At 39.0% G+C, this 15973-nt stretch overlaps 1 protein-coding gene across 2 annotated transcripts in view; it reads left to right on the forward strand.

Moving 5' to 3' along the window:
* The first annotated feature begins 1748 nt into the window (after nt 1-1748).
* Nucleotides 1749-15973, forward strand: part of ASZ1 (ankyrin repeat, SAM and basic leucine zipper domain containing 1) — a 165297-nt gene continuing 151072 nt past the window's right edge. Inside the window, exon 1 of one of the 2 annotated variants that reach the window (XM_075208977.1) lies at nt 1749-1828. Coding sequence is in view for 1 of the 2 variants with exons in the window: in XM_075208976.1 (XP_075065077.1) it covers nt 9623-9718 (96 nt within the window). In the remaining variant the exon portion in view is untranslated. Of the gene's footprint in view, nt 1829-9571; nt 9719-15973 lie in introns of those variants that run through there. The other variant, XM_075208976.1, reaches the window with a different exon arrangement.

Raw genomic sequence — 15973 nt, forward strand, 5'->3', positions numbered from 1 at the left:
TTTACATGTTTAACAGAGAAAGAACAATGATTTCAAGCACCATCCTCATTTTAAAGCTTCCAGTCTGTTATTCTAACTTAATCAGCATGACAGACTGATCTCCAGCCTTGTCTTTGTCAACACTCTCACCTCTGTTAACGAGAGAATCACTGACCCGATGTCAGCTGGTCTTTTTATGGCAGGGCTGAAATGCAGTGGAAATATTATTTTTGGGATAAAGTACATCGACATGCCAAAGAGGGACTTTGAAATTAATTGCAATTCATCTGATCACTCTTCATGACATTCTGGAGTATATGCAAATTGTCATCATAAAAACTGAGGCAGCAGACTTTGTGAAAAATAATATTTGTGTCATTCTCAAAACTTTTGGCCATGACTGTAGCTTAAAGTGTATCAGGCTTGAATAAGAGAAAAAGCCACTGAAACTGTTGTATATAATGTATATAATGTATATTAAAACTGTTGTCATTGAAAATGTTTGCTATTATAAATGTTGTAGATGTGTGATTTGAGTTGATAAAGAACAACCACCTTTATGTCTTAATGCGTGAAGACACGCACCTGAAAAAGCGGGGGTGAATGTGGTGCCCCAAAATCTGAGTACCCTGGGGTGTATCTATATGTTTTTAATTTGTTAATTTAATTTGTTAATTGTTAAAAGTGTTTATAAAGATTTAAAAAAAAAAAATAATTCTTGAGGGAGAAGTGACAGTTGGGAGTGGTTGGTGGTTGCCGGGAGTAACAGGAAATAGGAGTGTGTGGCACAGCAACAAGTCCACTAACATTGGTAATAACTGTGAACTCCCAGAAGGCAGTGGGAAGAGGAAAGTTCTAGACTTCTGAGGGAGAGAGATCCCTGTGTCTGCATAGACTGAGAGAGAAGAAGATAAGAAGTGAGCCAAAGAGAGGTGTGAGTAAAAAGGAAAGTACTGAAAACAAATAAGCAGTATAGAGATCTGTGACATCACACTAAACAGACTGAGCTATGTACTGAGAACAGTGTGAGAGGAGAGAAAATAGAGAGGTCTGTGAATACACACAAAAGAGACTGTGTAATACAAAAGATCATCAGCTTATTTGGCTTGAAAAAGTAATTTATGGGCCCCAACCACGTGCAGCACTTCTACTAAATTCCTGCGCACAGTTCAACCCAGGACTGAGTGTAAAATATGGTAACGTTACCAGGGATAATATTGGTGCCCCAAATGTTTTAGTTGAATGTTAATGTTAAGTGATTTACCTAAAAATTGATTTATTGTTATTATATGTTAAATGCTATTGTGCTCTATGTTGATCAAATGAGTGTTTTGTCATTGCCATTGAGTTGAAGGGGTCAGTGGCGCGGTTGCTTACCAAAATTATCTTTACCGCATTATTAATAAACCCAAGTTATTTGACCAATCCTTGTCCCTCTCATTGAGGTATTTATCTCCTGACCACCGGATGTCCGAATAAAAAAGAACCTGAATCGTGTCTGGAGGACAAGGTAAGGGAAGGAAATCCCATCAGTACTCGGCCACCACATGTGAATATTCTCATTTTTCCAGTGAATTTGGTTCTGCAGGCCAGAAATTCCTAAAGAGTAATCTCTAGAAAAAAGCAAACATGATATAGCAAATAGCAGTACTTTCTGTTTCATGTCCTCTCGTGTCATCTAGTTGTATCATAATTCCCACAATATACAGTGCTGCGTTATATGTTGGTGTTTTATAAATAAAAGATAATACTAATGTGCCGTTAAATACAGAGCGTTTCAGAAAGGCAGGAGAGCTGCATGGAATGTCAGGGCTGAGAGCAAGTAGATGAGTGCCGGGTCACGTTCTAGGTATGTACCAATATATTTTTTTTACTATTATGATTCCTAAGTGGGTGATGGAGATGATCAATAAATCTCTTTAACTAGAAAATCATATTAAAAATTACTAGCAGACAATTGGTTGAGATATTATACTTACCAAATTACCAAAATAAAATGCACAGCCCATTGTAACACAACAAAACAGCCTGCGCCCATTAAACAGGACATTCCATCATGCTTTCTCTCTTGTGTATCCAGAAACTAAATAATTGTTTCTCAACATTTAGCTCACCTATACACTTGTAGAACATTTCTTCTTTGCTGTAGTCACATCTGCACTCACTCCTGTGCCAGCTGATAACATTACTGGGATTTCCGCTGAATAGGAAAGCATGTCTTTGACCTCCGTAACAATGCAAAATTTATAACAGTGAATGCTGTGTCTGGGAATGCTAAATTAATTATTCAGAGTAATTTTATATGTGGAGTTTGCATGTTCTCCCTGTATTTGTGTGGGTTTCCTCCAGGTAGGTACTGGTAGGATATTGGTAGTGCGTATGCATGTTTGTGTGGTACAGAATTTAAAGTGTAAGCTCCACTCGAGCAGGAACAAATACGAATGGTTGAACAATTTATATAAAGCGTTGCATATTATGTTGGAGCTTTATAAATAAAGGTTAATATTAATATCAATGTAATAAAACAGATATAATGCATGAGCTTATTAAGCAATTCTTCCTCTTATATAAAGCTATAAAGAAACTATTTATGAGACAATAGAGAATGAGCAATACAAGACAACAATATATAACAAAGCTGAATTAAATTCAGTTTTGACAGCATAACATAAAAGATTTTAGACAAGAGAAAAAAATAAAAAGTGTCCTGTGAAATTGCTGTTTGTGTGCAGCTTGATCCTGAAAAATGTGTGTTAATTGGTTCTTTGCATGCATATAAGAGTTTGAATACATAGAAATATATTTAACAGCCCAGGTTCATTCAGCCAGTGTTAAATATCATAGAAGACAAACATCTCTTAGAAGAAAAGTCATGGGTTACACTGTATTGTTTTGTATTCATTCCATCTGTAGATGGTGATAATCTTCTCGTGGTCCTACAGAGAGGTGACAAATAAGCATTATAAAATCCAAGCCTACTTGACACATCAGTTATTTAAAAACAGAAAGGCAAAACTTATTAAATTGTAATCAATATGACACTACTTCACAATGCACAATGCTTATTTAATAAAATAGTGATAACAAATTGACAGAAACATAATAATTACACTGACATACTCTTTCGCATTATTTGCCACCTGGGGAAGGCTAGAAGGTATGTACAAACTCCCCTCCTCTGTCACATGGCCTTATTCAGGGAATCTATCTGACCTCTTTGTCCCTAAAATTATTATAATAGTGACAACCCATAATAAAATACACCAAGCAGTTGAGAGATATTTTGGCAACAGCCTTTTATTTAATTTTCTACCTTAAACTTATGGGGAGGAGAGTACTGGCAATCAAGGCCACAGATAGCATGCCTGACAACCAAATTCCAAGGGTCACATATGCTGTACCCATCTATTCAGCCACCTGTTGCTCAGGTCGGCAACAACCACATTTGGGGTTTAATAACTCATTCAGTGGAATGGGAACCCTTCAGCACTGCCATCTAGGCCAGTTACTGGTGTACTCCCTAAATATAAATGTATAGCCCACCTTTTTTCAAGGACCGCCAAGAAGCCCCCTCCTCATAAGCTCAACAAAGAGTCCTTTTCATACCTGAAACTGGACTCTGATCCCAGTCACACAAATGGCCATTAAAGATGTCCATATCTATATGCGACAAGGGCACTCCATATGGCTGATATAGCCTAGGTGTGTGATCCTCCAATTCCTAGTGTCTGGCTATTAATGACCCCATCCTCCCTATGTTTTCTGACACTTTTTTGTTTAAATTTTTTAAGGCCTCTGTTTAATACCTTAGAACTAGTGGCCTTACTCCAAGCCAAGCACTACTTGATCTCTGACCAAACCATCATGCACTCATGTAGCATTTCACTAACTGTGACCATTTACTTGCAAATATTGGACACCAAATTCACAAATTGTATTGGCCCCCATAACATTTCCGCCCACATACAGGATTTTCACATATGGGAATTAAGCTCTCCTGTGCATTTTTACCAGGGCCCAGGACATACCACTTTATCCAAAGTAACAAAGCACCACTCTTTAGTGTCAGTTCCCAGGTTCCATCCCAATGGTAGCTCTGTCACCCTTATTCCGGCCCAGTGTATGTACGAGTCTCTGCATATCCACATTGTAATAAGCCCGGAACATAAAAAATTCAACAGAAAAAATGTAATAACCCCTAACAATATCTTGACACTTACTTTCCTTTATTAAACACCTTTATGCTCCTTTTTAGAAGGAAGATAAACATCTATGCATTCTCATTTGGCCTGCAAGCTGTATATATACCCAGTATCTGTTTGACCTCCATCTCCCTATTTTTCCATTGCTGTACAATCCAATCAATGCTTCCATGGCTGTTCCTATAAATAAGGAATACATGCTGAACGGAGTCGCTTCTACCTCTGATTCACCCGGCTTAGCACATAGTGTGCTCGCAAGGTGATATCTTGTCACCTAAGTTAAATCATTACAAAGGTGAAAATTTAAATGCCCAACAATAGTTTTTTCTGATAAGCAGGCCTCATACCCCTGCTGTATCATATCCCCAAAAAATATTGCACTATAGCCCTCACTTGGAGCTCTCCTAGAAATCACAACCCCTTAGTCTGTGTGAAAGGTCTTCCATAGTCTACAGTAGGTGGACCAAGAGTTCCAAGATAAGGAAGGCTGAATAAATGCCACGCTCCTGTGTTGCTAACTCCCAATGATGAGCAGGATAACTGTAAGGGGCTGAATCTGCCTGTGAAGCCAATATGCAAAATTTAAATTTTGAAGTTAAATCTGACAGCTCCTTCAGACATCCCAGTAACAAAAACTGGCATTAAAGCTACCACTGGAGATGAGCTAGCTGACAGCATGTATAAAGCCTCCATCACCAGCTCATTATCAGACCTGAATATTACCCGTCTGTAGCTTCATTACCCATAGCTCTAATACTGCTAATACTGAAAAAAGCTCTCACTCCAAAATATGTAGCCTTTATTGTCTTCAAGAAAGTACATCATGTCCTCTTTACTTTCATTTGTAAGATGTATGAAATGGTGTGGTCTGACCACACAATTAGTTGCAGAAATGATGCTCCTGTAAAAAACATAATCCTACCTGAAAAAGACAAATGTCCTAATAAAGATTGCAACTGCAACAGCATAGCCTTCTTTAACTGGAAGCAGAGTGTAGATGAGGCACTTCAGCTGGCCTAGCTTCTGATCCGGTAAGCAAAACAGCTGCCTGTGTTGACTTCTATGCTTAGAAATGTCATCACCATCATTGGGTCTACAAGTATTTTTTAATGCTAATAGCATCACAAATTCCCTGGCAATGACTTGAGAGCATGCCACAAAGAAGTAAACAAAGTAATGGCATACACCCTTGTTTTCTGATTCCAATTTCACTACCCAGTCTAGGAATGAGCTGAATGCTTCACAAAACTTGCAGGATATCACCCAGCCCATGGGGAAGCATCTGTCTACAAAGTTCTTCAAATTTGAAGCCCAGCAAATAAAGACAAGAAAAGTTAGTGGGTATCCTCTCTCAGTCTTTGTCATTAATGCTCCTTTACCACATTTTTATGACTGTTTGCACTGCATTGCTGAAGAAGTTGCATAACTCAGTGTCAATGGCATTATTGACTGACCTCCCTTCTGGGTATGAAGGTGGTAAGTCATTCTGAATGTCCCTGGTAATTTTTTCAGATCTACTCAAAGGGTGAGACTCTCAAACCCAGTATCAGCAAATTGTCAAAGGTCCCATAACTCTCCATAAAGACACCTCTTTCACCAACCACTTTTCTGTGTTACAATACTGATTGTAAGTTCCTCTCTCTTCCCGGTTTGTCCAGCTCCCTCAAAAATCATAAGTCCTTGAGCACATCCAACTCTAAGAAGCTGTGCTATATTCTTATTAAAATAGCAATGGGATCATCTTATCCACCGTACCAGTGTTGAGAGTGAGACCCTTACTCTTATGTCAGCCAATTTCCCACTGATGCCCTATTTTTCCTAAAACATCTAGTGGATGGATAAAAACCCCTGCAGACACAGCATTCATGCCAGAAACAGCACCCAGCCCCTCTACTACTCTGCTCATCATTGAACATCAAGCAGACATTTTTTCGACATTAATTACAGCCACAGATCAATGCTCTTGAAATCCTAATGCATAGCTGGTGGTACTGACTTTATCAGCTGGAATGCCTTGTCATAATACCACCAAACTAAAACCCATAATCCCTACATGCCACTGAAATGGTGTGTATATACTAAAAAGGGGATGAACATTCTTGTTGGGCTTTCTCCCCAATAATATTAGCTATTGTCACAAATGCCTGCAATTAATTTTCAAGTCTTTGGCACCTGACCCTTAGCCCATTCTTTCAGACTATGTTCACCTCTCTCATCTGATTTTGTGACTGTTATGACAGTAGATAAATCCTTAGAACCCGAACCGAAACAAAGTGAGGTCTTCACCTATAGAAATCAGCTTTTCCTGTAGGGTGCAATATACTCAAAGATAATCAAATGCCCCCTATGACTAGAATTCAATGTAGTAGGGACTTATCTGAATGCTGACTAGCAATGTGGTATGAAGACAAGGAATTCCAAAGACAACAGAAGAGCAATAGGAACAAAACACAGGAACAGCAGGTTTCACAAAATACACACACACCAGAACGCTGTTACTGGCAGAAAAGGCTAAGCCAGCACCCTACTCTACTCTACTGAAAAGATGGAGTGGTGGGCACGCACTTTAACTTTATATGCTCTTGCATTGTTGGACATGAGCCCCACTCTTTCCAACTATACCTAGACTTCTTGAAGTCCTGTGAAATCTATCCTATATCATCACAGTTCTTCCTCCTGAACCAGCGACACTTTCCCTACTCACAGAAAAGTAACAGAATTCATGACAGACTACCTGCTGCAATCATGATCCGCCAGCTGCTTCCTATTGGGTGCTTCACAGCATGAAGGGCGCTAGTATGCCAACCTGTTTCACAACCAATTAATTCCCCATTTGTCCAAGAACAGTTTTAATAATTGGATCTACAAGCATATTATAGAACAGTAGTGATATGGCACTAATTCACATAACATTTTATGTTTTTTTCAAACATATACATATGAAACATGATGACGTTAAACTGATTACTTGGAGAGTTGCATTATCCCTATAGGTTCCTCGTGGGGCCTGTATATGTCATTGATACATAGTATCAGACTAGTTCCTGTGGTTACACGTTTATCCAGAGGTCTTCTCAAACATAGGGGGAGATTCAACAGGCAGAGATGTGGCACACGGACATTGTGCTGCACATGGTCGGATCTAGAATTTTATTTTACGGGGGGCGATTTAGGGGGGAAGATTTAGTCCCTGCCCCTTTTTTGACAGCTAAGTCTGCCTGCATCTGCACACTATGTGCAGGTCCGTTCGGCAGAGACAGGCAGGTAGAGTGTACTGCCCGGCTGCTCTGATTGTGTTAGCAGCCGCCGACAGCAAGCTCCTGCTACGGGGGGTGATCGTCCCGATGCCCCCCCCCCTTGATCCGCCACTGGCACTGCACACATTGCTGGCAATTACTGTTGCAACGAAAAAAAATAAGCCGAGATTCCAGCCATAACATCTGCGTGAGGTGTCTCCGCGGATGTTCTGGAGACACCTTGAGCTGAATTGAATCTCTCCCATAGAGTATTGAACTTGGAGTGACCCAAGTATGGTCCTTTTTAGCCAAATTAACTTTAGCCACTCTTTTAAATAGTTGAATGCTTTTCTGTGACAAGGCAACTCTCAATAAATCAGTAATGTAAGATGTCAGAAACCAGGCCACTGAAATATGTCAGTCTCCTTCATCAAAAAGCATTAACCATTTGTGTGCGTGCACTCAATGAATTGCTGGAAACCATGGATTTTAGGGTAGATTATTCACACATTTGTCTGTTTGTTCCGATTAGGTTATAATCACAGTCTAGTGCAGTTGTTCCCAAACTTTTGCAGTTTGCGGCACCCTTATAGTCTCCATAATTTTTTCAATGCACCCCTCCAAAATAATTACCGAGCAGTCCTGTTTTGTAAGCAGTTGGGTCAAAAAAACATAATAAGTATTTAGGTCAGGACAGAAATATTTATTTAGTTGTATGCAAAAATAATACACATAAATCCAAGGGAAAATAATATTTTTATATATTTTTTTAAATTATATTCCTGAATAATTGACAGATAACTCACACTGTGACCTCCTTCATCTCCACACACTCTGCCCCCAGTCACGCTGTCCCCTCTCACTCTGCCCTCTCAGGCTGCCTCCTCTCACACTGACCCCTCTTGCGCTGCCTCCTCTCACTCTACCCTCTCTCACGCTGCTTCCTCTCACTCTGCCATATCTCACACTGCCTCTTTTGCCCTGTCTCACGCTGCCTCCTCTCACACTGCCCCCTCTCACGCTGCCTCCTCTTACTCTGCCCTTTCTCACTCTTCCCCGTCTGCCGCGGCCAACCAGAGGAAAAAAAAAACTTATTAATCCACACGGCGCCCGGGACCCAGCATCCTCCTCTCTCCTGCAGCTTGTCACTGAATGTCGGGCACGCTGCGGGAGAAAGGAGGATGCTGGGTCCCGGGCGCCGTGCGGATTGGTAAGTTTTTTTTTTGTTTTTTTTTTCTCTGGCTGGTCGCAGCACCCCTGTGACAGCGCGGGGAGCCGCTGCGCACACTTGGGGAACCGCTGGTCTAGTGGATAGAAACACATTGAATGGGAATGCTGGGGATGCACTGGCATCAGATTGTATGACTCTGCGCAGAAACACCTTGCTGCTTATTGTATCTGCCTCAGAGTGGCAGATTGATTGTAAAGTATATAGTAGTGTGCAGAGTAGTATATGGAAAGTGAGATGCAGACGAGGGCTGGCAAATTTTAGCCCGGTGGGGGGGAAGACTCAACTCAGCAGCCTATTAGGAACATTTTAAATCAGAAAAAATGCAGGTGGCCCAGTGACCCACTATGGGACCAGCCCGATGCTCCCCAGCCCAGCCAGCCTGCCCCTGGTGAGATTTACTCATAGAAACAAGTTGATTTTTCCAAATTGTAACTTGTTCATTAGTAGAAACAATGAATATAAGTCACCTCGAAGTTATGTAACCAGTAAAAAAGCACTCTGCCTCCTCTATGGCTTCTAAAATTCAAATATTATAGTAGGAAGTACAATATTCCCTGATGTTTCAACTTACTAATTGTAGTTATTTTGTACACAAATGTCTGGGTAATACCTATACAGCTGAGAAACTCAGGGAAACAATTATTAAAACATTTTATAAGAACTAAAAAGCATCACATTAAGAAACAGGACAGGTATCACAAGGCAAGCTTATACATCATTCGCAAAAAAAAACAACAACATTGAATATAATTTCTTATACTATGACATATTTAGATGCGTTTATATACTTGCTCACATAAAGTTTAAAGACAAATAAAATTAAAACTACACAATACAGAGTCTAAAGTGCAAAGCTCTACAGCCGAAGCCCAGGTGTCACATGACCCATCTGCTGGCTCCTCCTTCGAGGCCGTGACGTCACGAGACCGCCGGCTGTAGGCAGTCTATGGGCGGGTCACCTGAGTGCGGAAGATATGGCAGCGGTCAGGTACCATGCGGTGCCAGGGGGTGGAGAGAGCAGTGACAGTGACGACGCCTGGGATCTTGGGGACATAAGGGAACTGCGTGAGGTATGTTGCCAGTCTGTGCTAGTTTCATCACCTCGCCTGAGCGTTATCTCCAGTTTCTCTCTGTGGGGTCCCGCCTCTCCGGACCCCCCCATGTGGCATAAGGTGTCATGGAGGGATGGGAACATGTTTTCTTCTTACCATCATTTTCAGTCTAGATGCATTGGTGTGTCTGTGTAAGGCGTGCTTTATAGCGGTTGTGCTAATTTTTCTTTAGGTAGACCTCAAGTTCAAGTGTTCTGTTTTCTGGGACCAAAAGTGCCAGTGAACAGTTACTTTAACACTCCAGAAGAGACGGTTCCCACTAAAATTGGATCACTATCATATTGGACACTAGTGGGGTCCTGATTCTGGTTGCACACCTTTTATTTAACATTTATTTAAAACCCTGTGTATGTCAAGGAAATATTAGTAAGGCTACATAGCTGCTGACTGTGCATTATGTTTATTGTTATTGTCTTTGTTTCTAATCCCACTGAAGGATTCTACAGCCTGACACTTTTAATCATTGGATGAATACACCATGTAATACTACCGTCATCCTTGCATGTTCCCTTTAGCTTCCATTATGAATGTGTGTAGACTGTTCTCATTTAGGTTCAATGATCTCAATTTGCGGTAATTATTCAAGGTCTCATGACTTGCCTGTCTGAATCTGTTATTCTAGACTATTTTTTTTTTCAACCACTGGGCAAATCTGTTATCTGTGAAATGCCATTGGAGCCTTGTGGGATTTTATAGTACTAAAACATTGCTGATAATTGTTTGCAAGTTAGAGATGTGAGCAAAAATCATCAATGTTTTATATACCATAATGCCTGAAAATGCGTGCAGGCATCATGCGGGGCTCTGGCATAACTTGGCAGATAATTGAATTCCGCCCACATAGTGTTAGTCATTTATGCCTCTAAACTATATAACCCATTTGCTGTATCAAGTTAAGCTGCATTCGTTAAGCAGTAGCTTCAGCTCAGAAATGTATTGGTGTGTATGAGTCCTTTTCCATGTTTTGTAGAAAATATTCAATAACAGAATATAATTTGCTCTGCTACATATCAAATGCTGTTTGAATGTCAAATATCTTAAGCTATGTGAAAGTACGTTGGCTTTTACATATATTGGTCTAGGATCTGATGTCCAGAAAGAAAACAAAAGTAAACAATTGTTACTTTTTACTCACATTTTTCTTATTGCACTTACTATGAGGTACATTAATACACAGTTCAATAGGGGGAAGGCCTGTGACCGTGTGGAACATTTAAATGCAATTTATTATGTTTAGGCTTGATGCTCCAAACTATGGAAAAATGCTTACCTGGAAAACAGTCTCATACCAGTTAAATGTGGCTTTAGTCACCCATGAAAGTGTCCTGCACAACATCTGGTATTGGCTGTGCTCCCTTTTTTTTTTTTTTTTTTCATCATGTTTTTTGGATATGACAACAGATTGTTTCTGAACAAACCAGGGGTTAAATGGCATCAGCAGTTACATAGCTATTGTGCTTATACCTGAAACCAGATAATTAAACACTTTGCTTTCCATGTACACAAAAAAAGCAATATGTTAAAAGATTTATGTTCTTGGTATCAACACACAGACAGCTGTAGGTTTATTTACAATGATAATATTTTCTCACATGGTAGTTTAATGTTTATTTGTGTTAAAGTACATATTTTGATATGTAAATGTCTTATAATACGATAAAATTGCAGTACAACGAAAGAACGTTGCACACATAAGGGGGAAATTCAATTGGCCATGTTTCTGTCAGAAGTAATGCGGTTTGTGCTCTATTGCTGTTAATAATGGTAATTTTAACTCAAATTTCTCCTTGCAGCTCCCTGAGCCACAAGCAAAATTCAGCATTAAAAATTACCGTAATAGCGGCAAAAATGCGCAATATTACCATGCTAACGGTAATAGTGTGCAGACCACATTTCATTTGGCAGTAACACCGTCAATTGAGTTCCCACCACAAAGTCATAAACTAATTGAAGTCTTTGTTTACTGTGTTTGTATATATGATTATACAAAAAAACTGGGTAAAGAAGGGTCACAAAACATAATAAAGAAATGGCTTTTACACAGGTGTAGTGCATGTGTTACTAAAGTAAACAACATTCCAGCATGTTCAAGGTCACCTATAGAAATGTTGGACAGCCCTAGTTTCCTAGAATTATTGTTCGCATGTCTAGAAGAGGAAACCTTGATGACTTTAAAATACAGGTGATTTTTGAGGTACGTTTGGCAAGACCTTTACTGACTAACACAGCTCAGCTTGCTAATGTTAACCAAGCAACAATGTCTCGGGTAAAAACATAAAAGAAAAACATTAAAGGTGGGAAGAGCATATTTGAGAATTATCTCTTCTCCTTAACTTTAATATTAGAGCAAAGGCAACAACTATTATGGTTTTGTATTTGTGTAATCATATTTGGCAACCAGGGCAAATCAAATCCATAATTTTTTCCGCTCTTTTATGTGTCTTTCGTTCCCCATCCTCTACTCTTTTATTATTTGTTTATGCTCCATTTTATACAGGCTATTGCTGCCTTTTTTTTTTGTAAGTTTGGCCTGACAGAGTTCAGAAGATAGGGATCCATGAGTTCCCCTAGCCTCCCACCATTTTCTGCCTCTCCAGGCATGTATTTTATAGAGGATTAGATGGAGAATAAATAATGTGAAGCGGCCAGAAGTGAGTGATGACATAACGGGGAGAGAGTGAGTGAACACCATGAAATTGAAGTGTGGGGAAGAATTGATGAATTTTAAAGAAATGTCTAAGGGACAATACAGATTGTTATTAATAAGGATGCTAAAGAGGGCGAGAATAAAGAAAGATTAGTGTTGCACAAAATTCAATGATGATAATGTACTTCATTGTGGTTATATACCACGTGGTGTGGAAGCACTAGTAGCCAATACAGAGCAGCTTTCCCACTTTGACTAATCTGACAGAAGCCACAATTGATTAGTAGATGACAGGTCACCCGGTTTTACTATGGCCATTAACCCGTCCTTCCCTCACCTCATTCCATCTTTAAAGTTGTAAGGAGGTGCACGTCAGGGATACACAAATAGTGTATGTAGAGATTCATATTTTTGTGTGAATGTGCTGTTGATAAAATGTGTTTTACGTTTAAAATGGGCTTTGCACCCAGATTTAAAATGAGCCCCCTAGACTATAAAATAGTACATAAGCATTAACCTGTCATTAAGTAAAATATTGTTAATCATAGTTGCTAAACTAGTAGAAATATTGATTTGTCAGAAAGTAAAATATAGTTAATTTTCAGTCCATAATCATAGCTTATTATTTTGTCAGTAAGTAACGTTATTTGGTAATTAAACCAGTGGTGTTTTTGGTTCATAAACTAGTTCATCAACTTTAGTGTGTCAATTATATAAAGTATTGTTAGATATTTAAATAGCAAATCATTAGATAGGTATTAGTCCATTCCAAAGTTGATACAATTAGTAGTAGAAAAATCTATAGTTTAATAAAACCTACTGTCAGTAGAGTGCTGTATTTAAATAATGGGCTGTCTTTTACTGGGTAAAGTCACTGTGGATAGAAAAGGGGGATAGTTTGAGAACAGGGGTATTATATAGGCTAGCTAAGGAGGAGAGTAGATCACAATCTCCTTTATCCCAAGGGAAAGGACTCCAGGCAGCCTCCTCTAGCACTGATCTGGAACTACCTTTTTTACCTAGCATCTGGTCATTAATGTCATATAGTCTATTGAGAATAATTACAGTACCTTGCTGCTCAGTTAATTATTTAGATAATGTATTGATATTGTAGGAAATTGTTTATATAGTTAAAACAGCAAAACCACATAGATTTTTTTTTCCCATTAAATAGCAAGTTTAGTATGCATCATATTCATTTTTCTTACCTGTTTTCCAACTTATCTCCTTTTTAAAATCTCTTTGGAGGGGAGAACAGTATGGCTGCCAGTCACGCGCACACAGACACAGCTCTCTGCATGTTATGTGACTGCAGAAAGGGAAAATTCAGTGGAAGACAGAGCCTAAAGTGGCGTTCAAATCTCTTCAGAATTTTACGAATCATTTATAGTGGCCTGAAGAATTAAACCACTGAAGAACTAGCACATAATTAACTAAAAGAGAGTGAAATCTGGCAGATCTTCAGGAAAAAGATAAGATGCTGCTTTGCTTATTTTCAATATGGTGACATCTGCCCTGTTTCCCTGGCACCCTGATCGGCCATGTTGCTGATTGAGCTTGACCACCTCAAGGAAACTAAACTTGACTTGGATACCTACCAGCCTGACTGGCCTTAGATCAATATGCAGCCAGAGTGGGGTTGACCTACAGGGCACAGATTGTTGAGATGCATTTGAAAGTTAAGCAAAATCCCTAGAAGCACACAGAAAAGCCAAGAATCCTTTATCTTTAATATTTGTGGTCCTATACCAAGAAAGTGCTGTAATTTGAGGAATCATCTTTGTTCCAATTGGCGCACAGCCTCTTTACATAACTAAAAGAAAACTAAACCATGAGTCAAAGCATGAAAATACTCATCAGTGACCTAGAGAGTATCCATCTCCACAGCAACGTAAAGTTTGGGCTAACTGAGGCAACATAGTTGTTTCCCTAAAAGCAATGTTTTATACTAACTGTTTGCACTGTGAATGCAGAAATTGATCTCGTTCCTCCATTTATTTCTTAAAAAAAAAAAAGAAAAAAAAAGGCCCCCTAGTTACCATGGGACTGAATCTGTTGTGTGTATTTGTTAAAATTAAGACAGGCGCCAATGAACAAGCGTATCATCATCATAATCATTTATTTATATAGCGCCACTAATTCCGCAGCGTTGTACAGAGAACTCGCTCACACCAGTCCCTTCCACATTGGGGCTTACAGTCTAAATTCCCTAACACACAGACTAGGGTCAATTTATTAGCAGCCAATTAACCTACTAGTTTGTATTTGGGGTGTTCCATGCAAACACGTAAAAAGTTCAGGTTCATATATTGCAATCTGGAATTTCCATAGTAGGGAAAGTTTTATATCAAGATCATCCTATTGATATTTTTCTGAAACCAATAAAATAATTGTGCCCTAGCTATTAAATAAATAACAAAACAAACAAAAAAAAACAACATGGATGTAAAATGCATTCACAGAACAGACTTAATTGTCCGCATGTAACAGCAATATGGGCTCCCAGCTGTGTGAAACAGGCACTTGAATGTCCATAGATGTGGTTCTTTACACCATTGAAATCACTGGGTCTGAAACACTTGGGCATGGACACCAAACTTTTTTATGCATTTCAACCCAAAGCAGACGGCTTCACGTCCTTTTTGATACCCTGTTAGTACGTGGGGCCACCGGATTTCTTTTCATGATAGGAAAAGACTCCAAAAGGATAATAAACTTCAACTCTTGCAAAGCTCTTCAGAACTCCCCAACGTGTCAAAATATATTACTTTTAACTTTAGTTGGAGCACTCAGTGATCAGGTTTTGTATAAAACATTATAACTGTTATTAAATCAATTTTTTTTTTATACTTCCAATATTCCTATTCTCTTTAATTATGAATTGAAATATATTCAATATTGCTTAGTACTGATTTCTGGTCTTTATTTTATATAATCAACTTAATCAACTGTTCAGATATTAACACTCTCCTACTCCAATGTAAGGGGACATTGCTTTAAGTATCATATATGATAAGTAATATGTATTTTACTTGGGAATGTGTCCTAACAATTCTCAATTAGAGGTAATCCTTTATATTGGTCAAATATTAGAGATGAGTGGTTCGGATTATGTGAAATCTGACGAAATCCGACTTTGGGGGTCAGAGTGAGACAGAATCATGACTTGGTTTCTCCTGTCAAACTGGAATTTCAAAGTAAGGTGAAATGTAATTTCCTGGAATTTTCTTGGATTGCCATCTTTTGTATATACACTCCTCCCACATTTTCTCAAGTGCCATTTTAGAACAGACAGCGTGTAGGCAGGAGTTTAGCTGCGGTGCTCTGCTCATAGGGTGAGCCAAGGACATAGAAAAGAAATAGAAACTTGTTATTACTGTAAAGCTTTTCAGTAGGAATTGGTCAGCTACGATAGTTTGCTGATCAATTGCCTTTAATTTCAATCTTAAATAGACTTTACACAGACTAGTGATTACTGGTTGTTGTTAATGCACTGTGTGTGTGTATGTATATGTGTACATATATATACTATAAAAAAGTAAGAAGAGAAGCGCCAAACATAGTGT

This window comes from Mixophyes fleayi, chromosome 4, assembly GCF_038048845.1.
Source record: "Mixophyes fleayi isolate aMixFle1 chromosome 4, aMixFle1.hap1, whole genome shotgun sequence".
Taxonomy (NCBI): domain Eukaryota; kingdom Metazoa; phylum Chordata; class Amphibia; order Anura; family Limnodynastidae; genus Mixophyes; species Mixophyes fleayi.